The sequence below is a fragment of the Peromyscus eremicus genome, chromosome 23, assembly GCF_949786415.1.
Source record: "Peromyscus eremicus chromosome 23, PerEre_H2_v1, whole genome shotgun sequence".
In the NCBI taxonomy this organism is placed as follows: domain Eukaryota; kingdom Metazoa; phylum Chordata; class Mammalia; order Rodentia; family Cricetidae; genus Peromyscus; species Peromyscus eremicus.
In genome coordinates this window covers 3996492-4020508 of record NC_081438.1, presented here as the reverse complement: position 1 = coordinate 4020508, position 24017 = coordinate 3996492, and the positions used below count along the sequence as shown (strand labels likewise).

Sequence of the window (24017 nt, the reverse complement as noted above, 5' to 3'; positions counted from 1 at the left end):
CAAGTTCCAGGACATCCCGGACCAACAAACACTAGCCAAAGACACAATAAAAGATAATTCCGAGTCTCAGGAACTACCCTGTCCTGGACGAGCTGAGATGGCCACCCGCCTCCGTGGAAGCCCATTTATATTTTAAAAGAATAGTAAGGCGATGACATGGGAAAGAGGCATGTACTATGTGAGAGTCCAGAATCAAGACTGGCTTTTATAACTAAGTGTTCAGCAGCTCCCTCGGCGTCCCCTAAAGCTCTCAAGTGGCTGCATTTGTCTGGGGCCGACACTACACTTTACACACACACACACACACACACACACACACATACCCATGACCCTGGGCAGGGGTGGGCTCACTCACTGTGTTAGCACCTTGGCCTTCCTCTTCCCATAGCTTCCCAGCTGTGTACTCACGGTGACATTTTTCAGGCTCCTTGGTGGCTGAGGCCCGGATCTGAGCTGCTGGCAGCTCACGGCTGTGTCTGTAAATGTCACTTTTAGATTAACCAGCCCCTGCTGTTTAAAAATATCCCCCAGAGCATTTAACCTTCACGGCCCTGACCGGCAACAGTGACCCAGGCAGGGTGGAAAATGATCCTTCAGCCGGGCACCCGGGCTGCACCCAACTCCCGGGGAACTGTTCCACCCTCAACCCCACAGCTCACTTTATTATTTCAGAATTCCCAGAGACTTAAACAGGAGCCATCGGAAGCCCGGGGTGTCATAAGCAATAGGAGAAAGGTCACTCTGGCCTGTGACATTTTGCTGGTCATTAGAGAAGAGAGCCCCCAGCGAGAGGGGAGGGCCTCCAAAGATGGTCTGGCACCCCTCCCCAACAAGGTTTCAGGAGGCCCTCTGCAACCATGCCCTGTTCATAAAATATTTCTAATATTTCCTGGGACTTGGGGATTAAAAAACAAGGCTGCCTTATTTGGGATTAGCTAGCTCGGGATAGAGCTGAGCACAACAGAGGAAGCCAGCCCATGCTGCAGTCACGGAGTGTTCTGAGACATGTGGGCCAAGGGTCACCTCCAGGTCCCAACCAGAACTGGCAGTAGCCAAGGAATCGGAAGCCACGTGCCAACACTGTGCTCAGGCCAAGAGTGGACAATAGTAGAGTGGTCCTGAATTCTGATCCCATGGCTCTGCTATGCTGCAAAGCCCGTGGGGAGCACAGAGTCAGTACAGGAGGGTTCAGGAGGCTCTGCTATGTTATAAAGCCCGTGGGGAGCACGGAGTCAGTACAGGAAGGTTCAGGAGGCTCTGCTATGCTGCAAAGCCTGTGGGGAGCACGGAGTCAGCACAGGAGGGTTCTGGCTACTCTTGGGACACCTGTTACCCCACCTGCGCTACTTCACTTGTGGGCTTACTTTCCAGTTAGGAAAAATCAACGAAGACTGGGTTTCTTGCAGGTGGTGGGGTTCTCCAACGGACTTGGGAGCAGGAAGTGGACTTTGAGCCATTATCTGGTCCTCTTCAAGCTGCAGTGTCACTGGCCATAGACCTGTGCCACAAGCACACAGCTGGGAATGGAGAACGCAGTCAGGGCTAAGTACACCTGACACTGCAGTAGCCTAGCCTCGTTCCTAAGCTGTTAAAGGAGCTCACACGCTCCCAAAAGAGGTTCCTTGGAAAGTGCATCTCCTGGAAAGCCGCGTGTGACTGAAGGCATTTCAGATAACCTCCTCAAACACATTCCTTCTCAGGCTGAGGATGCAGCTAGCAACACAGCTCTTGCTTAGTGTTTCCAGGGCCCTGGGTACTCTCTCTGCCCTCCTCCCTTCCTTCCCAGTGACCTTTATAGTTATGATCTAGGCAGGGGGTTGACAGTGACAAGATCACTGAGCTCTGTCATCAGGCTGATGTGAGTTCAATCCTTGCTCAGTTATTCATGACTCTGAGGTTGTGTGTTCTCACCTGCCATTTCACCATGTGGTTGAAGAAAAGATGATAACGCTAGGATCCCAGCAAAATGGTTTGCTTGTCACCCCCCACCCCACCCCCGTTGTCTCTGGTGTGCTTTATAGGGACAGAGTTGAGACTGTAGCCCACGCTGAGTGTAACTCACACGGCCCAGGCTGTCCTGGAACCTGTGGAAATCCTCTTCCTCAACCTCTGTGGTGCTGGATGACAGATGTGAGCCCCACTTGGCTGATCCTTCTAATGAAGAGCACCACTTCCTGTCAGGGATGGTGCCTCACTCCTGTGATCCCATACAGAGGCCGGAGTGTTGAAGTTTCAGGCAAATCCCGGGTCTACACATCGGGTTCCAGGACAGCCAGAACTACCTCATGAGACCTTGTCTCAAAAAAACAACCAACAAGCCGGTCAGTGGTGGTGCACGCCTTTAATCCCAGCACTCGGGAGGCAGAAACAGGTGGATCTTTGTGAGTTCGAGGCCAGCCTGGTCTACAGAGCAAGATCCAGGAAAAGGCGCAAAGCTACACAGAGAAACCCTGTCTCAAAAAAAAAAAAAAAAAAACCAAAACAAAACAAAAAAAAAACCAACAGACGCTGGGCGGTGGTGGTGCACATCTTTAATCCCAGCACTCGGGTGGGGGGGGGGGCAGAGGCACATGGATCTCTGTGAGTTCGAGGCCAGCCTAGTCTACAGAGTGAGATCCAGGACAGGCTCCAAAACTACACGGAGAAACCCTGTCTCAAAAACAAACAAACAAACAAAAACCCCAAAAAACCCTGTGCTGGGCATGGCTAGGGAAGGCGGGTCGGGTGGGGAAACCCAAAGGGAGCGGACTGCGTGGACACAGTGGATTTTCAGAGGGAGCAGACTGTGTGGATGCAGTGGATTTTCAGAGCTCAATGGCTGGCCAATGTAGCCAATCAATGAGTTTTAGGTTCAACAGCAGACCCTGACTCAATAAAAAAAGGTGGAGGGCTAGAGATAGCCCAGCGGATAAAACATGCGAGCATGAAGACAAAAGTTCTGATTTAAACTGGGTGGCGGCTCTGGTGGTCTTCCTATAATCCTAACACTCAGAAAGCAGTGGCACCTATCGGTAGAGCGGGCTGGGCTACCAGTGAGCTCTGGATATGGCAGCTGACACTTTGCCATAGTGAATATGGTGAAGTGCTATCCAGGAGGGCTCCCGATGCCAACCTTGAACCTCCACACATGTGCACATAAGCACCTCCACACATATAAACATGCATGCATATATATACACCACATACCCAGTAAAAAGCACTAGACACATCCAACAACCACCTCAGCCACCCCCCCCCACACACAACTATACACACTGAAAATATCACAATGAAATCTAAGTCTCTTAGATTCAGAGACACGCAATCCAAACAGTCGTGAAGGCTAGGTGGCACAGGGAACTAGATACCTTAAGTTCTGAGACCCGAATTGAAAGGCAGGACTCTACAGAGACATCTTCAGCGAAGCTTCCCATCTCTGCTCAGCTTGAGCTGGGGGGTCCTCAAGTTGACTTGGGCCAACTCGTGTCTCTCCGCTGCCCCCGTCCATCATGAAGTTTTGGCAAGGCTGAAAAGTCACTGGTACCACATACCCCACCCCCAAGTTCTGATTCTCCACTGGAACCCGAGACTTTATCCCAGGAGAGGAGTGGAGAGAGCAGGGGATTCAGAGAACGGAGAACTCACCAATAGAACCCACATCCGATTTTGCCCTGCTGGGCTCGGGTCAGAACCAGGGACTTCCACACAATTAGTGTATAACTTGGGGTTCCCAGAATGACATTTGTATAACTGACTTCCTCACCCCAGGGGGAAGTGACAGGAACTGCTTTTTCCAGGCAGGTCTTCCCAGGCCTCCCACACTGTGCCACACAGAGCCTTCAGATCTGCACACAGAAAGGGGCCTCTGCTACCTGGCGGTATAGACCACCAACGTACATGTGTAAAATTGTTCTTCCTGGCTGGCCTGGAAACCTTCCTTCTATCCCCAGCTTGACCAGAATTAGGGGTCATTTCCCCTGGGCATTTCATTCCCACCCCATCAGCAGAGCAGACGGGGGTCAGCAAGCTGTCCCAGGCAGGCAGTGTCTACATTTATCACGTCGGGGTGGGGGACGCTACTGGGCCACATGGAAATCAGGTTAAATACACATCACCATCTACACAGCATCACCCGCTCCCTTATGCTCTCTCAAGACTCCAGCAGTTCCCAGACTGGATGGCTGCAAACCACAAGCACTGAAATCTCCCTGGCCCACCCCATTTTGTTCATTTTTGTACAGTACCGAGGAACAAACCTGCAATGTGGAATCCCCCCAAATACTACTGCCACATACCTCGTAAAATGAGGCTTTTGTTGTTATATGGAAATTAATGATGAACTTGTGTCTTTTCAGGGGGTGGAGTGGGGAGGGCCATACATCCTTTAAGATGCTCAGTCAGGCATGGTAGCCCACACCTGTAACTCCTGAGCTTGGGAAGCTGAGGCAGGAGGATTGGCATGAGTCTAAGGCCAGTGTGGGGTATAGAGAAAACTCTCAGCCAGTTCACCTTCCAGAATGATGTTCTATGGAGCATTATGTTTCCACACCTATTTACCATTCTTGTTTTTTTTTTTTTTTTTTTTTTTTGAGACAGAGTTGCTCTGTGTAGCTTTGGAGCCTGTCCTGGAACTTGCTCTATAGACCAGGCTGGCCTCAAAGTCACAGAGATCTGCCTGCCTCTGCTTCCTGAGTGCTGGGATCAAAGGCGTGTGCCACCACCACCTGGGCTTCACATTATTCATCTTTACTGTTGAGATGGTCCTGCTATGAAGCCTAGGCTGGTCTCAAACTCCAGATCTTCCTGCCTTAGCCTAAGCCAGTGGTTCTCAACCTTCCTAATGCTTTGACCCTTCAATACAGTTCCTCATGCTGTGGTGACTCTCAACCACAAAATTGTGTTTGTTGCTACTGTTATAAATTATAACTGCCAGGCGGTGGTGGCACACCCCAGCACTTGGGAGGCAGAGGCAGGCAGATCTCTGTGAGGTCGAGGCCGGCCTAGTCTACAAAGTGAGTTCCAGGGAAGGTGCAAAGCTACACAGAGAAACCCTGTTCCGAAAAACCAAAATAAATAAATAAGTAAACGAATACTGATACGCGCCCCCTGTGAAAGGTTTGACCCCTAAAGGGATCACGACCTGCACATTGAGAACCGCTGGCCTAAGAGGTGCTGGGATCACAGGCACGTGCCATAGCAGCTTCAACGTGGTTGTTTTACCAGGGTCCATATAGCCCTGGCTGCCCTGTAACTGCATCTGTAGAGGAGGCTGGCCTTGGACGCCTCCCTAGTGGTGGGATTAAATGTGCCTGTCACCAAGCCCAGATAAATGTACACCATTTGTGTGCCCACTCCTCTGCACACACGGAGGTCTGAGGACCGTCTGCAGGACTTACTTGTCCTTCTACCTACCTTATGGGTCCAAGATATCAAACTCAAGTCAGGCCTGGCAGAAGGTGCTCACCCCACCTGGCCGTCTCCAGTCCAGTGTCAATTTTTCCTGTCACCTGTACTCACGGTCACATCCTGACAAATCCATTTAATTAAAAAAATGATCCTAAGTTACGTGGCAGGTACTTGTGCCCCACAGGACAGGTGCCCATGTCCAGAGCTGTGTCGAATCCCCTGGAGCTGGAGTGGCACATGAGCTCTGCTCCTCTCATGTAGATTCAGGGACCGGTTCAGGTCCTCAAGCTTGGCAGCAGCATCCACTGACACATCCACCTCACCAGCCCTTCAGTTTTTAATTTCTAAATGATGTTACTTTTAATTATGTCTAGGTGTGTAGGCCTTCCAGTGGGTATGTGCACTTGGGCACAGGTGTCCAGGTGTCCGATTCATGGAGTTCAGGTGTTAGAGGGCTGTGAGTACGAGTGCTGGGGACTCAGTCCAGGTCTCCTGTAAGATCAAATGCTTCTAAACCACTGAGCCACCTCTCTCCAGCTCAGTGTGTGTGGGGGTGTGTGCTGGCTAGTGGTTTTTAATACTTTTAAGTAGATCTGGCTATCCTGGAACTTGCTTTGTAGACCAGGCTGGCCCTGAAGTCAGAGATCCATCCACCTGACTCCCGAGTTACTGTCTGACTTGTGCATTTTCTTAATGACTACTGTGGGAGGCCCAGCTCAGCCCACTGTGGTGCCAGCCCTGGGCTGGTGGTCCCACGTGCTATCTCATGCCAGCTGAGCAAGTGATTAAGCAGCATGCCCTCTCCACCAGTTCCCGCGTCCACTCTTCTCTGACTTCCCCGAGTGTGAGATGAAACAAACCTTTTCTTCCCCAGGTTGCCTTTGGCATTTTATCACAGCACAGAAAATGAGTGTTTTATCTACACGTGTATGGCCTGGAACTGGAGTTTTATAACCCAGGTCCTCCTTTCTGCAGGGGCAACCTGAGACATCTTTCCAGGCCCTGTTAAGAAAGGGTTTCTCTATGTAACCCTGGCTGTCCTGGGACCCAGATCCACCTGCTTCTGCCAGCCCAAGGTGGTGGCACCACTGCTGGGCCAGCTCTTTAGTTTATTAAAACTCATCAACAGCTGCTCCTTGCCTCTTTGAAGGTAGCTCTCCTCTTACAGCCCTGCCCAGGGAGGTGTCACCCTAGCAGGCAGAGATGGAGCATCTCACTGCCTTTGAGCAAGGGAGCTCACTGCACAAGCTTCTGGGAGGACCCCTGAAGTCCTCTGATAAGGCCTTACTCAAGGTCAGAAAGTCTGAGCTTGCTTCACCCAGCAGGGCTACATAATGGGAGGATTTAGCCAAGGGCACAGTTGCCAGGTGTTTGGAAGGGTCTACACTTGGTACTTTACACCTCGACCTTAAAAGGTCGATGTATAAAAAGCCCACAGTGATTAAACTCTGGTGACTGGGTACTGACCCAGGGCCCTCCTGAAGCTATCCTGTGTCTTTGTTGTGTGTCTGTATTTCTAATACTTCCTCATTCCTCACTCCTCCCCCAAGAACCCTCTGAAAGGTCAGAGCTGGTCTCCTACACTCAAGGAGCTTATTTATGACCCCAAACATGGAACCTTAAAGCCACCTTCTATAGACAAGGAAGGAAGCACTTTTCCCCAACTGTGCATGCAGCTACTCTGCACCTTGGGGACTGCGGTGTGCACCCACCCGCACCAAGCAATCCCTGTCCCTTGATGCATTTCCTCACCAAACACCAGTGAATCACACCTTTATCTAGACAGCTGCTTGGGCCAGTTAGGATGGAACTCAGCCAGGACGGGCAAGCCAAGATCTCCAGAGGCTTGACTTTCCCCCCAGGAAACTGTCTTCAGGGTCCCAGCAGAACCCTACCTTGGCCAACCTGCCCTTAGCAGCAGTGGACCAGGCTGGCAGTGGGTGGCCCCGTGGAGAACTACAAACAGGGCACAAGGACAAAGGGCTGCCCTCCTTGTAATCAGTGGTTGCCATGGTGACAACAGAAGCCCTGGCACCTGCAAATAAATGTTGAACAACAGTCGGTACAAAGCCAAACTCCAACGATCTTTATTATCCCGCTCAGGCAGGATCACTTCTCTAACCAGCAGGATCCACTGGATCCAGGTTGAGCTATGAACTCAGTAGATTGTCTCTCAAAGAAAGGACCGAAAAAATAATGTATCTGCCTACCTTGTAAAAGACACAACATTCTCCAGCGTTGCAGAGAAATACAATCTGTGTGAATTCAGCCCATAAAAAAAAAGCAGCACCCTGGGGTTGGTCCCCAGCGTCACACACACAAACCAACACCTGGCAGTCTGCTGTGGGAAGCCCAACTCCACAGGCACTACAAGAAAACCCCCCACCCTCATTTAAAACAAACACAAACGCTCCCCTCTGCTCTGCTCAACCTTACACGTGCTCAAGGCAGAGGCCTGGACGAGCAGCAGGATGGATCGCATTCCTCTGAGCCAGGGAAACACACTCGCTCCCTCTGTAACAGGAAACAGATCCTCAAGACTGGAAAACACCCAGCGGCTCCTGGAGACAGGCCCTTTGAAGAACACACCTGGACACCTCGTAACCACTACGTCTAAAGGCAAAAGCAAAGAGCAGCAGACACCAAACTTGGCTCATCAAAACCATCTCTCCCCAACCCAACACAGCTCACAGAGGACAAGGACGTGACCACCGGTCTGGGAGAAGTGGGCGTGTTCGGCCAGGCCACCTTGCCTGGCCCAGACTTCAAGCCTAGTGCCAGTCAAAAGAGGTCTGGCTGCCTGCCGAAGCTGTGGTCTCTGCGGCCCGGCTGGCTCGTGAGCGCTTAACAAAGATCTCCATTTTCTTCACTCACACGGGAACTTAGGAACAGGGCATTTTCAGTGACTTCTACGGCCAACGCTTCAGCGGCCTCTCAGCTCTGCTGAAGACAGGCGGCCTGCACTGCAAGATCACAGCTCCTTCCAGTTGATGGGCCTCTTGCCTGACTTCTGGAGCAGTTCATTGGCTTTAGAAAAATGTCTGCATCCAAAGAACCCCCTGTACACAGACAACGGGGAGGGATGGGCCGTTTGCAGGACGTGGTGACGCTTCTGAAAAAGAACAGAGTTCAGCTGGCACCTTCTCAACCTAACCACGGCCACTGTGCACAGACAGCTGTGCACGCTCGGCCCTGCCCACTTTCTCAAGTGTATTCACCCCTGCACTCACAAAACCTGAAGCTCACGTTTGTTTGCCGGGCTCTGAGGCACAGGGCACCGTCTGCAACGATAGCGGCCACACCTTCTCACCCAGTTACTACCGCTCTGACTGTACTCACGTCAGTTTGCTGACGGGTGCCTGAGGCACGAGCTACAGAGGAGCTCAACAGCAACATATGCAGCCGTGCTGGCACAGAACCTCGGTCCTCTCTAAGAGTAGTTAAGTGCTGACCTGAGCCCTCTCTCCATCTGAGGCTGTCTAGCCCCATAGCACGGGTGACTGTGTCCCCACCCTCAATAGCCCCTCTGAGATTACACACACCCCCACCCCCACCCGGTTCAGTCCCGCGGCAGTTCTGATGCGCCTGCCCCCTGGAGATCCCCCTGGTAAGCCTTCCCTCTCCCCACCTCTGCCCCACTGTTTACATCCACCTGCAGCCATCACTAGAGAAATACTGGCATCCAGCCCAGGAGTGAAGACAGAAGCAATGTGAAGCAGTGTTGGGACATTTCAGGGACATAGGTGACTGGATTCACGGGTAAGACAGGATTTAACGGCAAGAAGGGTAAGAGGGTTCAAGGAGATGCTGGCTCAGGTTTCTGTCCCAGTGATGTGGTGACAGGCAAGTGCCCAGTCTTGAAGCAGAGACAGGGAGGAGAAATTCAAAGTGCTCCGGTCCTGCTGGGCATTCACAGTGCTCCAGCTGAAGTGCTCACTGCTCACGGCATCTGAGTAAATCATATCTGATTCAGCGGAATGCCTGTTTTCTGTATGGTCCCAAGTTTCTCGGAAGCAGGACACTTGCCTTATTCATCAAGCATTGCATCAGACGTACAAAGGGTGCCAGGGACCATGGTGTCCTTCTACAGGGCAGGTTAATGCGTCTATTAGATTACTAACTGCAATGAGGCACATGAGCATCCCACTATGTCTGACCTTGTCCAGCTGTCAAGGAGAACCTGACTCCACTTCTAATGGATTTTACACTCTTATTCCATAGCCCAGGCTGGCCCACAACTCACAGCACCCTTCCCACCTCAGCCTCCTAGGTACTGGGGCCACATGAGCCACAAGTAGACCTTCTACGGCCATGCACACAGGCAGCAGGGACCCCGAGGTTCCCACGCACCCTATCAATGGCACTGCCCTTCTTCTGGGCGTAAGAGCCCCACAGCAGGAAGACAAGGCCAGTCAGGTTCTGATTTAGCCATGACACAACTGCATCCGTGAACTGTTCCCAACCCCGCTCCTTATGGGAATTGGCTTGGTGGGCGCGGACGGTGAGGACAGCATTGAGGAGCAGGACACCTGTGAACACAGCGGGGGCAAAGGTCAGGAGGCAGCACAATCAAATTCCAACAGCAGGTTACATGTGGCCAAACTGCTTACAGCAGACCCAGGGCAGAAGTGAAATTGGGCCATAAAGAGTTACAACATGGCCAGCAGGACATCTGAGCTAGATTCAGGACGTTCTGTTTCCTATCTGCCCTCTTGGCATCTTTGGGAGTTTTGGGTAGGAAACAAAAAAACCCAAGTGTTCAAAAACAAACAAACAAAACAAAACAAACAAAACACATATCCTAAGTGATACTAAAGAATCAGAAAGAAAAGGAGCCCAAAACAGTTGACGGCAACAAAGTCAAACTGTTAGAAGCCAAGAGCAAGCATGTTGAAGCTAACTACCATGGTTAAGAGTGGCTGAGGAGGGGCTGGAGAGATGGCTCAGAGGTTAAGAGCACTGGCTGTTCTTCCAGAGGTCCTGAGTTCAATTCCCAGCAACCACATGGTGGCTCACAACCATCTGTATTGAGATCTGATGCCTCTTCTGGCCTGCAGGTATACATGCAGCCAGAACACTGTATACATAATAAATAAATATATATATAAAAAAAAAAGAAGAGTGGCTGAGGAGGGGCTGGACAGATGGCTCAGTGGTTAAACGCACTGAATGATCTTCCAGACGACCCGGATTCAATTCCCAACACCCATATGGCAGCTCACAACTGTCTGTAATCCTAGTCCCAGGGGACTCAACACCCATGGCAAAACACCAATGCATATACAAAAAAACAGAAGTGGCTGAGGACAGCACAGGTGTAACAAGCCTCCAGGACCTTATCAGAGGCCCCTACCACATACAGAATGGCCAACTTTGAAAAATATAGCGATGGGACTGGAGATGGCTAGCAGTTAAGAGCATACCAACTCAGAGGACCTGAGTTTAACGCCTAGGACCCATGTTGGGCAGCTTACACCTGCCTATAACTCCAGCTCCAGGGAATTTATTGCCTCTGCCCTCCACCAACACCAGCACTCAAGTACATGTGTACACACACACACACACAATCCTACATACATAGGTATACAAGGAGCAAGGGAGGGAAGGGAGGAAGGACAGACAGACAGACAAAAGCAAACCAACAAGAGGCAGAGAGAGAACAGGATGCCACCATTGATCCAAATACGCCTAGCTAGGCTTGGTTACCTTGTCTGGCCCACCCCGATAAATCCCCGTGGCCAGGATGAACAAAACCATCGATGTCTGTGGACAGCTCCTTAAAAATGTTTTCCAAACTGAAAACAAGGCAAAGAAAAGCACAATCAACCAGAATCTCCAGCAGTTTCTAAACTCAACAAAGGCGGGCGTGAAAAGGTAAGAAACACAAAGCCAGGGTGGGAGGGCACAGTAACTGTGGCATGGAGAGACAGCCACCCACAGCCGTGACCGGCCATCCGCCACAGACCTCACCGTGGCGAGGCCACAAGCCACCTTCTCTTTCTATGTTTATGTACAACCCCCCGAGCAGTGCCGAGCCTCGTGGCCCAGTCCACGCGACAATGCCACCTGATCTTGACGCCTCTGGACTGAAGCCGTGGATGTACCTGGGCGGAGGTGGAACTGGTCTTTGGACACTGAAGCAGAGCCCGTGAGCTTGATTAGGTCCGTGATAGGGATCCTGTCCCAGAATGACAACTTTCACCTGTGAGTGGGAAGATCAAACAGCGTGTTCAGTTCAGAGGGACACGTGGTGGACACATGGAACCCAAAAGGAGCAGCCCACCACACCCTAGCAGGCACATTAACAACCCATCCTTCAGGCAGGGGCCTCGATGCCATGGCCCAGCCACTTAGGACAGTTTGGTGTTTCTCTTGTTCGATCCTCACACAAAGGAATACATGGAACCACTCAGAAACATACTGAGGGGGGACCATCCTACCCCATCCCAAGCTAGTGCCACAATGGGGTGGGGGAGGTGGCCACTGCAAGCTAGTCACTTCTCAGTACCTATGCACGAGTCCCTACAGCACACGGACCACCTTTGCTGACAACAATGTCAAAAGGCTAGACACTCCCGGGCCTGCTACCACTTACTGGGTCGGCCTTTCTAGGCAGTCAGCCTGGCTCTCACTGTGGGAAAACACAGCTTTCCCAGCCCTGCGCCCAGACACCCCCACAGCTGATGCCCTGCAGGACTGATGGGCAACACTGAGAGAACACGGCCAGGTCACAAGTGTGGGAGCAGCTGGCAAGTCATGAAGACTGGTGTCTTTCTCGGGTGTGGCAAGGCTGATCTCTGGACACAGTTCCTGCTCTGTCTTCACGCTTCTGCTTCCCGTCCTTTCGAGCACTTCCTCTACGGCTCACACCCTCGGTCCCCTTAGAACTCAGCTGCAGACTTTTATTCCCACTGAGCAGCTCTGTTCCTATCTTGGTTCCAGGCAGTTGGCACATCCTCCATGGTGAAGAACCGGGCACACAGAACTTTGCTTTCCTGCTCTAGGACTCCGGGGGTGGGGTAAGGACAACTGTGGACAGAGTACTTGGTCTTCCTGAACCTGTGTGCTGCCCCCAGAAGTCCCCAGCAGACGCTGAGAGGACCCAGGTGTCTAAGAACCCAAGAATGAGGAGCCCCATGTTCCATTTCCTGAGGCACAAGCTGTGGGATTTGCTCAGGGTCAGGCTGCAGCATGGCGGCTTCCTCATCGACTTTACAGCCACTGGAGTATGCCATTCATTGACTCCTCAAGACCACGGAAGGCGGAGGCGGGCCGGGGTGTGGACACCCCTGCTCAGAGAGCACCTGTGTGCTGCACTTTCCTGGTTCACACAGCCTAGACAGACAGCAAGAGCTGATGGAGACAGACAGGCAAGCGGAGAGAGCCCACGAGGGGCACCCAGGCCTCCTGACCGACCGAAACAGAGCAGGTCCACTTGTAGCAGCAGGAGCAACGCCTTTTCTTTCTGGTTTTTCTTTCTTTTTTTTGAGACAGGGTTTCTCCATGCAGCTCTGACTGTCCTGGAACTCATTCTAAACCAGGCTGGTCTCAAGATCAGAGATCCGCCTACCTCTGCCTCCAAGCGATGGGATTAAAGGCGCACACTCTCACCACCTGGCAAGGAGGAGCAACTTCTAATGCTCCACAGCACACTGTAGTAACCGCAGTCGACAACAATTACACAAACACTTCAAAGTAGGAGCAAGGACTGGAATGTGTCCAACACAAAGCGAAGATAAGGGCTGGAGATGGTGCAGCAGTTAAGAGCACCGGCTGCTCTTGCAGAAGACCGGGGATCGTTCCCAGCACCCACACGGCCCTCTGCTGGCCGCCAAAGGCACTGCATCCATGTGCCACAGACACAACACACATGCAGTCAAAAATGCTCGGAAAATTTAAAGTCTTTATTAGAAAAAGGAAAACAAAGTAAAAATAAATGTCTGAACTAACACACATGTCAAACGTACTGCAATGTCACCATACCTGTAGAGCATGTACAGTCAGTTGTGTTCATTAAAAGTAAAAAGTGTGGGGTTGAAAAGGTTCCATGGGTAAAGCTACTTGGCTCTAAGCCCAACGACCTGAGTTCAATCCCAGAACCAGTGGTGTAGGGAAGGAGCCAACTCCTCTAAGTTATCCTCTGACTACACAAGTGTGGTGCACACTCCTACAAATAGACAAAGATAAATGAAAAAAAGATGTACTTACAAAAGAGAAAGGAGGGCTGGAGAGATGGCCCGGCAGGTAAGAGCACTGACTATTCTTCCAAAGGACCCAGGCTCAGTTCCCAGCACCCACATGGCAGCTCACAATTGTCTGCAACTCCAGTTCCAGGGATCTGACTCCCTCACACAGACATACATGCAAGGAAAACACCACTGTGCATAAAATAGAAATTATTGCCGGGCAGTGGTGGTGGTGCACGCCTTTAATCCCAGCACTGGGGAGGCAGAGGCAGGTGGATCTCTGTGAGTTCCAGGCCAGCCTGGTCTACAGAGTGAGTTCCAGGACAGGCACCAAAGATACACAGAGAAACCCTGTCTCAAAAATTTAAGAAGAGAGAAAGGAAGGACGCCGTATACCGAGGCTCCTGAGAACAAGACAGTACAAGGGAAAGACTCAACCTGCAAAACGCCGAGCTGAGCCAGGACCAGCCACACTCAGGCTATGATCCAGCTACCCGAGAGGCCGAGGCAGCGCATGAAAAATGTAAGACTGTGGCACAATGGTAAAGCACAATAACCGAGACCATGAGTTCGATTCCCCAGCACGGCAAAAACCAAACACAACAGAAAAACAAAATTAAAGCAGAAATTGAAGGTCTGCCTGAATTACAGAGTATGTTCAAAGCCAGCCTGGGCGACTTAGATCTGGTCAAAACAAAAAGGGGACAGCTCAGTGGTGAGCACTGGAGGTCCTGGCACAGCTAACAACAAAGGCCATGACAGACAATACTAGAGTCACCGAGTGGTGTGGCCCTCAAAGCCCGAGGCAATGTAGTCTCTACCCAAATCCACTGGCCCAAGAGTTTAGCAAGCTGTGGCTTCAGGATCCAGGCTTAACAGGGGAGTCTGCACCTGGGCAGGGTTTGTGAGACTTAGGTGAAGGTTTGGAAGGGATCGGCTAGGCAGGCTACCTGAATCAAGTACCCCAGGCTACCCTTCCTATGTCTAAGGTATAACAGCACTTGTTCTCAACTTTTTGTTTTGTTCCATCAGGATCTCAAGTAGCCCAGGCTGGCCTCCAACCCACATGCTGAGTATGTGTTGGCACAAAGCTTCTCTTTGATTTCCCCCACATTATACGAACAGAAAGACCCTCACTTCTCCAGTCCCACTGCCTACGATCAAGAGACCGAAATAGGCCGGGCAGTAGTGGCGCACGCCTTTAATCCCAGCACTTGGGAGGCAGAGGCAGGACGACTTCTGTGAGTTCAAGGCCAGCCTGGTCTACAAAGTGAGTTCCAAGAAAGGAGCAAAACTACACAGAGAAACCCTGTCTTGAAAAAACAAAACAAAACAAAACAAAACAAAACAAAAAAAAAAAGAGAGACTGAAATAACTTTGGGGTTACAATATTAACAAAGGAACAATTTAAAAGAAAAAAAAATGAGCATGCAAGCAAACGCGCATGTGTACTTTTCCTTTTGTTATGGAAATAGCAGTTATGATTAAAAGAATAAACAGCTGGAGAAACACAGTAGTGCAAGGGTTGGGGCTGAGTGGCTTAGCCCCGCACAGCTCCCGAACCTCACAATTTCAGGGTTCTTTACTACCAAACCATTGCCTGTTGGTAATTAGGAAACACGATTTGATTCTTCCCTACCCAAACCCCAGCTTCACTTACATCTCGGATGTCACACATCTGGGTCCACGTGAACACCTGCTCCGGGGGTGGATAGACCTTGTGATGTTTTCTTTCTTCAGCAACAAATCCCATGAGCTGATTACAAAGATACACGGAGCTTAAAAGCAGATTCCCACAGGAAACCATAAGAATTAGGTTTAAAAACCTTTTTAGAAAAGGTGTTTGAAGTCTTGTTTAGGTCTTTGTATGATTTAAACCCAAACTTTTTTTTTTTTGGTGGGGGTGGGGGGTGGGTGGGGTGGGTGGGTGGGGGGTTTTAGACAGGGTTTCTCTGTGTAGTTTTGATGCCTGTCCTGGATCTCCGCTCTGCAGACCAGGATCTACAGAACTCACAGATCCGCCTGCCTCTGCTGGGATTAAATGCGTGCACCACCACCGCCCGGCTAAACCCAAACTTTTTTAAACACCCCAAGTCAGCACCTGCCCCCCTCTGAAGCAGCTCCATCCAATTTGCTCTGGGCCGGATCAAGGCTGATTTGCCAAGCTACTTTCATTTCAGTGGCCCCGCCTCTCTTCCTATTTTTTTTTTTTAAGACCGTGTTTTTAGTAGATCAGAGTCTGCACCGCCCCCACCCCGTGTCTCAGCTCCTGACCCTCCAGGCTACAGCTCTCAAGGACTCGGATTATAGCCCGGGGCCTCCGTCGTCTTTCCCTGATTTAAAAAAGGCCAAAGATCACTTCATTCAGTCTGGTTAATGGTCTACTACGCCAGGGTTACCCGGCGAGCCAACCAAGTGGCGGGCGCCGAGCGCGCCAACCAGAGTTCCAGCCCCGACCCACGTGAGCGGGAGACACCCCCCCCCCACCCCGAGTTGTCCTGCATACTCTCTCTCCGATCAATAATAATAAGCCAGGAAACCATCTTCCAGTCCTAACTTTAACCCAAAGACCGCGGCGTTAAGTTCTGCATGGGAAGGGGAGGGAAAACCTAGGAGGCTGAAACTACAACCGCCCACAAGCGCAGGCTGCACCCGCGCGATGCAGCGCAAGCCCTCCCCCCGCCCCCCCTGCAAGGGGCTCGCCCACCGACCTTAATGAAGTACGGCTTCCCGAACTCTCCGCACAGCTGCTGCTTCCAGCTCTCGCCGAAGCCGGCGGGCACGTTGCGGGCGGCGAGCCTGAGCAGGGCGGCGGCCTTGTTCCTCTGGATGCGGACGAGCTGCTCGGCGCTGAGCGGCGAGGAGGGCGGCGTGGCCTGCTCGTCCTGCCCGACCCGGGCCTTCTTGGCGGGGCTGGCCTGCCGGGAGTCGGGGTCGCGGGTAAGACTCCGCCGCCTGGCCCCCCGCGGCGCGCGCAGGCTCCGCGCCAACCCCAAAGGCCGCGGCCCGAAGATGCCCATGGCCGAGCCGACCGGGGCCGAGCCGGAGCCGGAGCCCGAGCCGCCGCCCTCCGCCCGCCTCCGCGCCCCAGGCGCACGCGGCCTTTTCGCGGCAAAACTGCTCCCGCCCCCTGCCGCCTGTGATTGGACCCCACGGAGGGAGGGGCGGGAACGCTGCACACCGATTGGCTCGGCGGCGGCCGGGCCCCGTCCCCATTGGCTGGCGTCTCGGCATGGCGGCCGCCGACGCGCGCGGCTGTTTTGAACCCGTAAGGCGGCCCCGGTCGGGCTGAGCAGCGGCGTGCGCGGTGCTCCCGACCGGAACCCCGCCGCTCCCCTCCTCCCCCCCAGTCCCGCACTGCCCTGCACGCCTCACCGTATCGCCGCTGTCCTCGGCCGCCACGCCGCCCCCCGGGGCCGGCTCGGGGCTGCGCGTGCTCCGCTTCCCGGTGGGGGTCGGGGAGAAGAAAGAGTAGAGGGTCTTCTGGCCGATCATGCCTGCACCGAGGACCGAGCTCCGGGACGCTTGCAGCGGTGCTCGCGGGCGCTGCTCACAGCTGGCGCTCAGCCAGCCCGCGCCAGTTCCAAGTGGGGGCGGGGAGGCTGGCAGGGCGGGGGGCGGGGGGCCCAGGGCGCATGTGTGGGAGGGGCTGCGGCACCGCCCCTGGCGAGGTGGGGCTTGCGAGGCTAGTCCTCGCTGCTGCACAGGTCTCTCTCCGGGTCTCGCGGACGTCACAGCTCACGGGAAAGCCTGGAGACTTAAGAAAGGCCTTGGAGGTGGTTGCTCCTGCCCAGATACACCTCCCCTCCTTCCTCCCTCTCAGCCTTGGGGATTGAACTCTGGGCCTTGATGCATGCTGGGCGGCCCCTTGACCACCGAGCTGTACACCTTCTTGTGCTTCATCTCATGCACTTAACCCCCACATTCAGCCCTTTAGCATCCTTCAGTTATCTCCGCACCCCCACCACCACCAGTACAACCTCAAGTCTAGACTTGTTCTTTTCTACTGAGTGATCTTTTGAGCGTGTAGATTAAAGCAGCCGGGCGGTGGTGGTGCACGCCTTTAATCCCAGCACTCGGGAGGCAGAGCCAGGCGGATCTCTGTGAGTTCGAGTTCAGCCTGGTCTACAGAGCGAGATCCAGGACAAGCTCCAAAACTACACAGAGAAACCTTGTCTCCAACGCCCCCTCCCCCCAAAAACAAACAAACAAACAAACAAAACAAAAACAAAAAAGACCTTGACTAGTGCCCAGGAAAACCCTCCGGTGCACCCTGTCACCCCAGCATCTGGGAGGCCCAGGCAGGAGGATCAGAATCTCAATGCCCATCTTGGATACAGAGGTCTGTTAGAGGCCAGCCTGAGCTCCAGCTTCCCAATATTGACCGACTAGACTCCCAACATCTAATCAGTTCTCCAGGCTGCTCTCCAGGATCTCCCTCTGAGATCTTCACACCTTATACACTTTGTCCTGTCTCTGGAAAGCTTCTGTCCTGGTTTGGGACCCTCCCCCGGGAGGTCTTCTGCCCCACCCCCAGCCTGTCACCCCCTACTCATAACTTCCATACCTGTACAAAGTAATCTGATTTCTTACATTGTCCTTTTTTCTGTTCCCATCTCCAAATTACAGTGTGGGTGAGGCAAGACCTGTGTCTTGCTGGAGGGTGCAAGAGTCCAGGACAGGAAGTGCTTTTAGGGACAGGAAGTGCTTTTAGGAAGTGAGCCGCCATCACGGAGCAGCATGTTCTCCAAGAGCAGCAGATCATAGAGACATACACTTTCCCTCTGGCCACGCGACCCCACAACCACCCTCCTAGGCGTTTCCTCAAGTGAAGTAAAATCCTTCACGGAGAAAGTTTGAGCATGCATATTTATAGATTTTGCTGTGTCACCTAGAGCCAGAAATGACTGCCACATGGTCTTTATAGTGTCCTTCATCCAAACACCAGAATACTAACCAGCAATGAAAGGGGGGGGGGATGGTGCAAATGGCATATATGGTTATATATAATATAGACACATAATGTCCGTATTGGATGCTAGAGACAAAGGCATTGTTGTAACTGAAAGTTTTTTATGTGTGTCCCACCCGGTCCGCGCAGCCCAAGTTAAAAAAAAACTTCAACTACACATTGTGCTTACAAAGAGAAGCCAGACAGAAAAGACTACACAGCATATAATTCCACTTATTTGGAATTCTGGGATAAGCAACCAGGAAGAGTAGACAGAGCAGGCAGGTAGGGCGTTATGTTGGTGCCTAGAGGAGGACTTTCTGGGATAGTGAAATTGCTCTCCATCTTGACTGTGGTGGTCAGACGGTGCTGTGGCTTCGTCAGATGTGCAGGTTTATACATTGTTCCCCACACACACATGAGACAGTATCCTGTACGACACTAGGCTCTTGGGCCCCCAGTGGGGCAACCCCAGAACCAGTCCACCGGCCCCAACACTGCAGAACCATCCAGGCAAGGCAGCATCCTGCGGTGCGCAGAGCGGCCGGCAGGGGGCGCTGGGCCGGAAGTCCCGCGCCAGCGCGGGAGGCGGGTGTGGGCGGGTGTGAGCTGCTTGTTGGTGCAGAGCCCTGGCCAAGCGGGGCACGGTACCCTGCGTCTCTCCGGTGGAGCACGGCTACTCTCCCGTGTCAGTCAGTCCCTTCCCCGCAGGGCGCAGGGACGGAGACACCCTGCTTTTCTGGATGACTTTGGGCGAACCCCGTGCCTCTCTGCGCGTGCGTCTTCCCATCTGTAGTGTTTGCAGCCGGAGCAAGCGAATTCCGAAGGGGTGGGGCCTGGGGCTGCGCGCCGGCCTTCCCAGCACTTGGGCGGTGGAGGCAGGAGGATTGTGTGGTTGAGGTCGGCTTGTGCTACGAAAACGTAAACTAAAGAGCAGGTCTGTGGGATTTGCAAGCTCACCACCTGGTTAAGGACTGCCAGGCAGTTCCTAGTTTTAATGCCCAGTTTCCTCGTAGACGTGTCTGTGGCACGCGGGTGGAGGACTGAGCCCGGCTCCCCCTCGCCTAGCCATTCACCTTCACAACCGTGAAGTGGCGGCGGGATGGACAGGTTCCTGGTGAAGCCTGATCAGGACGACCTCCGAGGGGAAAGGGAGGAGCCAGCCCCGTCGGGAGGAGCCTCGGGCGGCCAGCCGAGCCCCAACTGGCGGCACCTTCGCGGGCAAGGTCTGGATTGTGATTACACTGTCCTGTTTGGCAAAGCCGAGGCAGACGAGATCTTCCGAGAGTTGGAGCAACAAGTGGAGTATTTTACCGGTAAGCGGAGAACTTTAGGTGTTAGGCTTCGGTGGTGAAAGAATGCGCCTCTGTTAGGAGAAGCGTGAACTCAGGCTGTGACAGGGTCTAGAGCGAAATTACCTGGCTACTGATTGGAATTGCCTGGGAAGTTAAAAACAAAAACAAAAAGCAAAAAACAAACCCCAAACCATTCTGGGTTCTCTGTGATACCGAGTCAGAATGGCTGGAGGTACAGCTGTCTTCCAGGCCAGTGGTAGAGTGTTTCTGTAGCATGCACAAAAACCCAGGTTAGACCCCAGCACTATCAAAACGAACAAACACACTCATGTGCAGCCAAGTTTCTCACCGAAGGGTGGGTGGTTTTAGCCGGATGCCTGCTGCCGCTCAGAACTCTGATGGCTCCCTGACCCTTGCAGTCCCGTGTCTGGAGAGTTTGCAGGTGGTGCTGATGCTGTTGCCTGGAGACCACATATTGAGACGCTGTGATGAGCACACAGGGTCTGTACCAGCCTCAGCTGCCCTTAGTGCCCACACAAAACCATCCAGCCAGGACTCCACCTCACCATGCTCAGAGCTGCCTCTTTATGCTCCGACTTCAGTTAAGGCAATGGACATACAGTTTTAAAAACTGGAGCCAGGGTATGGTGGCGTGTACCTGTAATTTCAGAACTTGGGAGGTGGAGGTAGGAGGAGCCAGTTCAAGGCCATCCTCAGCTAAATGGAGAGTTCAAGGCCAGCCTGGGCTGCATGAGACCCTGCCTTTAAAGGCCATAAATAAATAAATATATGAGGAGTTGAAAGATGACTCGGCAGTTAAGACCACTAGCTGCTCTCCCAGAGGACCCAGGTTGGATTCACAGCACCCACACGGCAGCTCACAACCCTGGGTAACTCCAGTCCTAGGCACTTCCAGCCTTAGAGGGACCAGACATATACAGGGTGCACAGACATTCATTACATGCGGGCAAAATAAAATAAAATACATAAAAGTTTTTTGTTTTGTTTTGAGACAGGATCTCACTGTGTAGCCCTGGCTGTGCAAGAACTCACCCTGTAGACCAGGCTGGCCTTGAACTCACAGAGATCTGCCTGCATCTGTCTCCCACGTGCTGGGATTAAAGGCATGCGCCACCACCACCCCACTACATAAAACAGTATTTTTAAAAAGCAAGGAAAGAGGAGAAAGATGGGCCTCAGCTGCTCATAGACAAAGTCATCTGTGGTTAGTTGGTTTCTGTTTTTTTAGTTCTTCAGTTTCATGTGTGTATATGACATTTTGGTTATTTTGACACGCTACCCATTCTTTCAGCCCCACTACCACAGAACCCTTCTTCCCAAGCCCCTGACATGCTTTCATGTCATTTTGGCTTTGTGGCATGTGTGTCTATATGTTTTGTATGTCTGTGCACATGACGAAGCCAGGGAGCCCTGCCCAATGTGTCCTCAGTACATTCATTTGGATTCCTTCTGTCCCACCACCACCACCCCGTGTTGTATAATGCCCAGCTGGGGACCCCCTCATTGTTTGAGATAGGGTCTCTTGCAGGGTCTGGAACTTGCAGCTCCAGCTAGACCAGCTGGTCAGGGAGTCCTCAGCAGTGGGATCTGAAGTGACGGGCATTTCGCCGGCTGATCCACCTCTCCACCCCTTTGGTTTTTTTTTTTTTTTTTTTTTTCCCCCCCGGTTTTTCGAGTCAGGGTTTCTCTGTGTAGCTTTGCTCCTTTCCTGGAACTCACTTGGTAGCCCAGGCTGGCCTCGAACTCACAGAGATCCGCCTGGCTCTGCCTCCCGAGTGCTGGGATTAAAGGCGTGCACCACCACCACCTTGGTTTTTTGAGACACACTAGCCTTGAACTTGTGTCTGCCCACTTCAGCACCAGAGTGATGAGATTACAGGGGTGCGTCATCATACCCTTTCATGAAAATGAGAACAAGCCACCGTGGCATAGGGGAAGAGGTCCCCAACAGGGCATTCATGATACAACATGAGGAACAGAGGAATGCCATTTCACAGTGTCCTCCCTTTTGAAGACCCAGCAAATGTGTGTATAGGACTCGTCTGCCCACATCCCGTGAGGGTCGGGATGGAGCTGACATTTCATCTGCACAGGTGCCCTGGCCAAGGTCCAGGTGTTTGGAAAGTGGCACAGCGTTCCCAGGAAGCAGGCGACCTACGGAGATGCTGGGCTGACATACACGTTTTCCGGTCTCACGCTGACACCGAAGCCCTGGATCCCAGTTCTAGAGAGTGTTCGAGAGCGAATCTGCAGGGTGACAGGACAGACCTTTAACTTTGTGCTCATCAACAGGTAACATTTCCTCCACGGGGAAGAGTTCAGGACTCCATCGTGCGTTGTTCACTCGTGACAACCCTTCTGTACTGGATGAGGGCTGAGGGCTTTCCGGGACCGGAGAGATGGGGCTGCTGCTCTTGCAGAGAACCCAAATTCAGCTCCAGCAGATCCATCCTCTAGCCTCCCTGAGTATTTGAACTCCCATGCATGGAACCATACACAGAATTAGGAATTTTTTTTTTTATTTGGTTTTTTGAGACAGGGTTTCTCTGTGTAATTTTGGAGTCTGTCCTGGATCTCACTCTGTAGCCCAGGCTGGCCTGGAACTCAGAGATCCGCCTGGCTCTGCCTCCCGAGTGCTGGGATTAAAGGCGTGTGCCACCACCGCCCGGCTAAAGTTATGAATCTTTTTTAAAGGTAGGCGTTTCCATGGAGCTCACATGTAGGAGGCAGTGAGGGGTTGGGGGAGGTTATTGGGAAAGTTAAACTGATGGATGGGGCTGAGGACGGGGCTGGGTTTGGGGCAGGGACTTAGGATGGGTACACCACTGCTGACATTTGGCATCAGGAAGTACCTTTCTGTGTGGGGTTGACCTGTGCACGAGGACACTCAGCACAGCCCTGGCCTCCACCTGGAGGTGCCCGGAGCACCCTGCTTCCGTGATTACAACCGACTGTGTGTTCTGAGGACGGAACAGCCAGGCTGCGAGGCCTGGGCTAAAGGGAAAGCCATTTGGCATGGGGTGGTTAGAGAGGGGGCCCCTCAAGGCAGTGACATTTGACTTGGAACTACCTAGAGCTGGAGACACCAACGTCTGGAGTTGAGCCGAGGGAGCGCATGGTGTCTATGGAGTGGACATCCCTTTGGTGCGGCTGGGGATCAGGAACTGGGGAGAGAAGAGTATGGAGAGCGGGGCCGGACTGCACTGGGTGACGGTTGGTGTGTGTGCAGGAGGAACAGGGCAGGCTTTCCATACGTGAACCCGGTGACTGGAAGGCGTGGCTAGTTGATGTGATGTGTGAGGTCCGCGGGCATCACAAGTAACTAAGTGTCCTAGTCAGTGTCCTGTTGCTGTGAGGAGACACCATGCCCAAAGCAATGCTATAAAAGAAAGCATCTCCTTGAGGCTTGCTCACTGCTTTAGAGAGTTAGTCCATGCTCATCGTGGTGGGCAGCAGACAGGCGTGGCACTGGAGCAGTAGCCGGGAGCTTTACGCTCTGATCTACAGGCAGCAGGCAGAGAGGGACAGACACTGGGCTTGGTGTGAGCTTTTGAAACTTCAAAGCCCAACCACAATGACACACCTCCGCCAACAAGGCCACACCTCCTGATCGGCCCCAGAGTTCCACTGACTGGGAGCCAAGCATGCAGACCTATGGGCCTCTGGGGGCCTTTCTCATTCAAACCACCGCACTTGAAGACATCCAGGCTGGGCTCACTGGCCTCCCAGGCTAGGGCTGTGCAGAAGCAGCACGCCGCTTTAGGCTACAAGTGGATGAGGCGCCTGCAGCCTCCGCCAGGACGGAGAGGGTTTCTTTGGCATTGGGATTGTTTTCCCACGACAGGTACAAAGATGGCAGCGACCACATCGGAGAGCACAGGGATGATGAACGAGAGCTGGCCCCCGGGAGTCCCATCGCGTCTGTCTCCTTCGGGGCTTGCAGAGACTTCCTCTTCCGGCACAAAGACTCTCGAGGGAAGAGGCCCCGGCGGACAGTGGAGGTCGTCAGGCTGCAGCTGGCCCACGGGAGCCTACTGATGATGAACCACCCCACTAACACCCACTGGTACCACAGTCTCCCTATCCGCAAGAAGGTCCTGGCTCCTCGGGTCAATCTGACTTTTCGGAAAATTTTACCTAGTAAAAAATAAAACGTTTTTATTATTTTTGTGTGTGCGC

The 24017-nt window shown here is 52.8% G+C and overlaps 2 protein-coding genes across 2 annotated transcripts; one reads left to right on the top strand and one right to left on the bottom strand.

The window, feature by feature from the left end:
- Positions 1-7448: 7448 nt before the first annotated feature.
- Ung (uracil DNA glycosylase) lies at positions 7449-17143 on the bottom strand. Its single transcript, XM_059248935.1, has 7 exons — positions 16947-17143; positions 16283-16489; positions 15232-15327; positions 11490-11587; positions 11092-11180; positions 9736-9914; positions 7449-8497 (listed from the first exon to the last, which is right to left on the bottom strand). Exons 1-7 carry the CDS (start codon positions 17064-17066, stop codon positions 8357-8359), a joined length of 930 nt encoding a protein of 309 aa, XP_059104918.1. The 5' UTR covers positions 17067-17143; the 3' UTR covers positions 7449-8356.
- A 2022-nt stretch (positions 17144-19165) lies between these two features.
- Alkbh2 (alkB homolog 2, alpha-ketoglutarate dependent dioxygenase) lies at positions 19166-23989 on the top strand. The gene is made up of 4 exons (XM_059249071.1): positions 19166-19459; positions 19539-19838; positions 21932-22130; positions 23683-23989. The coding sequence occupies exons 2-4, from the start codon at positions 19625-19627 to the stop codon at positions 23987-23989; spliced, it is 720 nt and encodes a 239-aa protein (XP_059105054.1). The 5' UTR covers positions 19166-19459; positions 19539-19624.
- The last annotated feature ends 28 nt before the right edge of the window (positions 23990-24017 follow it).

What these genes read in the sequence shown, in the direction of transcription:
- Ung (XM_059248935.1), bottom strand. Translation starts at nt 17,066, where the DNA reads ATGATCGGCCAGAAGACCCTCTACTCTTTCTTCTCCCCGACCCCCACC. An exon ending in GGAAGCCGTACTTCATTAAG is followed by an intron (nt 15,328 to 16,282) that starts GTCGGTGGGCGA and finishes CTTTGTAATCAG; the next exon opens with CTCATGGGATTTGTTGCTGA. An exon ending in CCAGTTCCACCTCCGCCCAG is followed by an intron (nt 11,181 to 11,489) that starts GTACATCCACGG and finishes CCTTGTTTTCAG; the next exon opens with TTTGGAAAACATTTTTAAGG.
- Alkbh2 (XM_059249071.1), top strand. Translation starts at nt 19,625, where the DNA reads ATGGACAGGTTCCTGGTGAAGCCTGATCAGGACGACCTCCGAGGGGAA. An exon ending in ACAAGTGGAGTATTTTACCG is followed by an intron (nt 19,839 to 21,931) that starts GTAAGCGGAGAA and finishes TCATCTGCACAG; the next exon opens with GTGCCCTGGCCAAGGTCCAG. An exon ending in AACTTTGTGCTCATCAACAG is followed by an intron (nt 22,131 to 23,682) that starts GTAACATTTCCT and finishes TTCCCACGACAG; the next exon opens with GTACAAAGATGGCAGCGACC.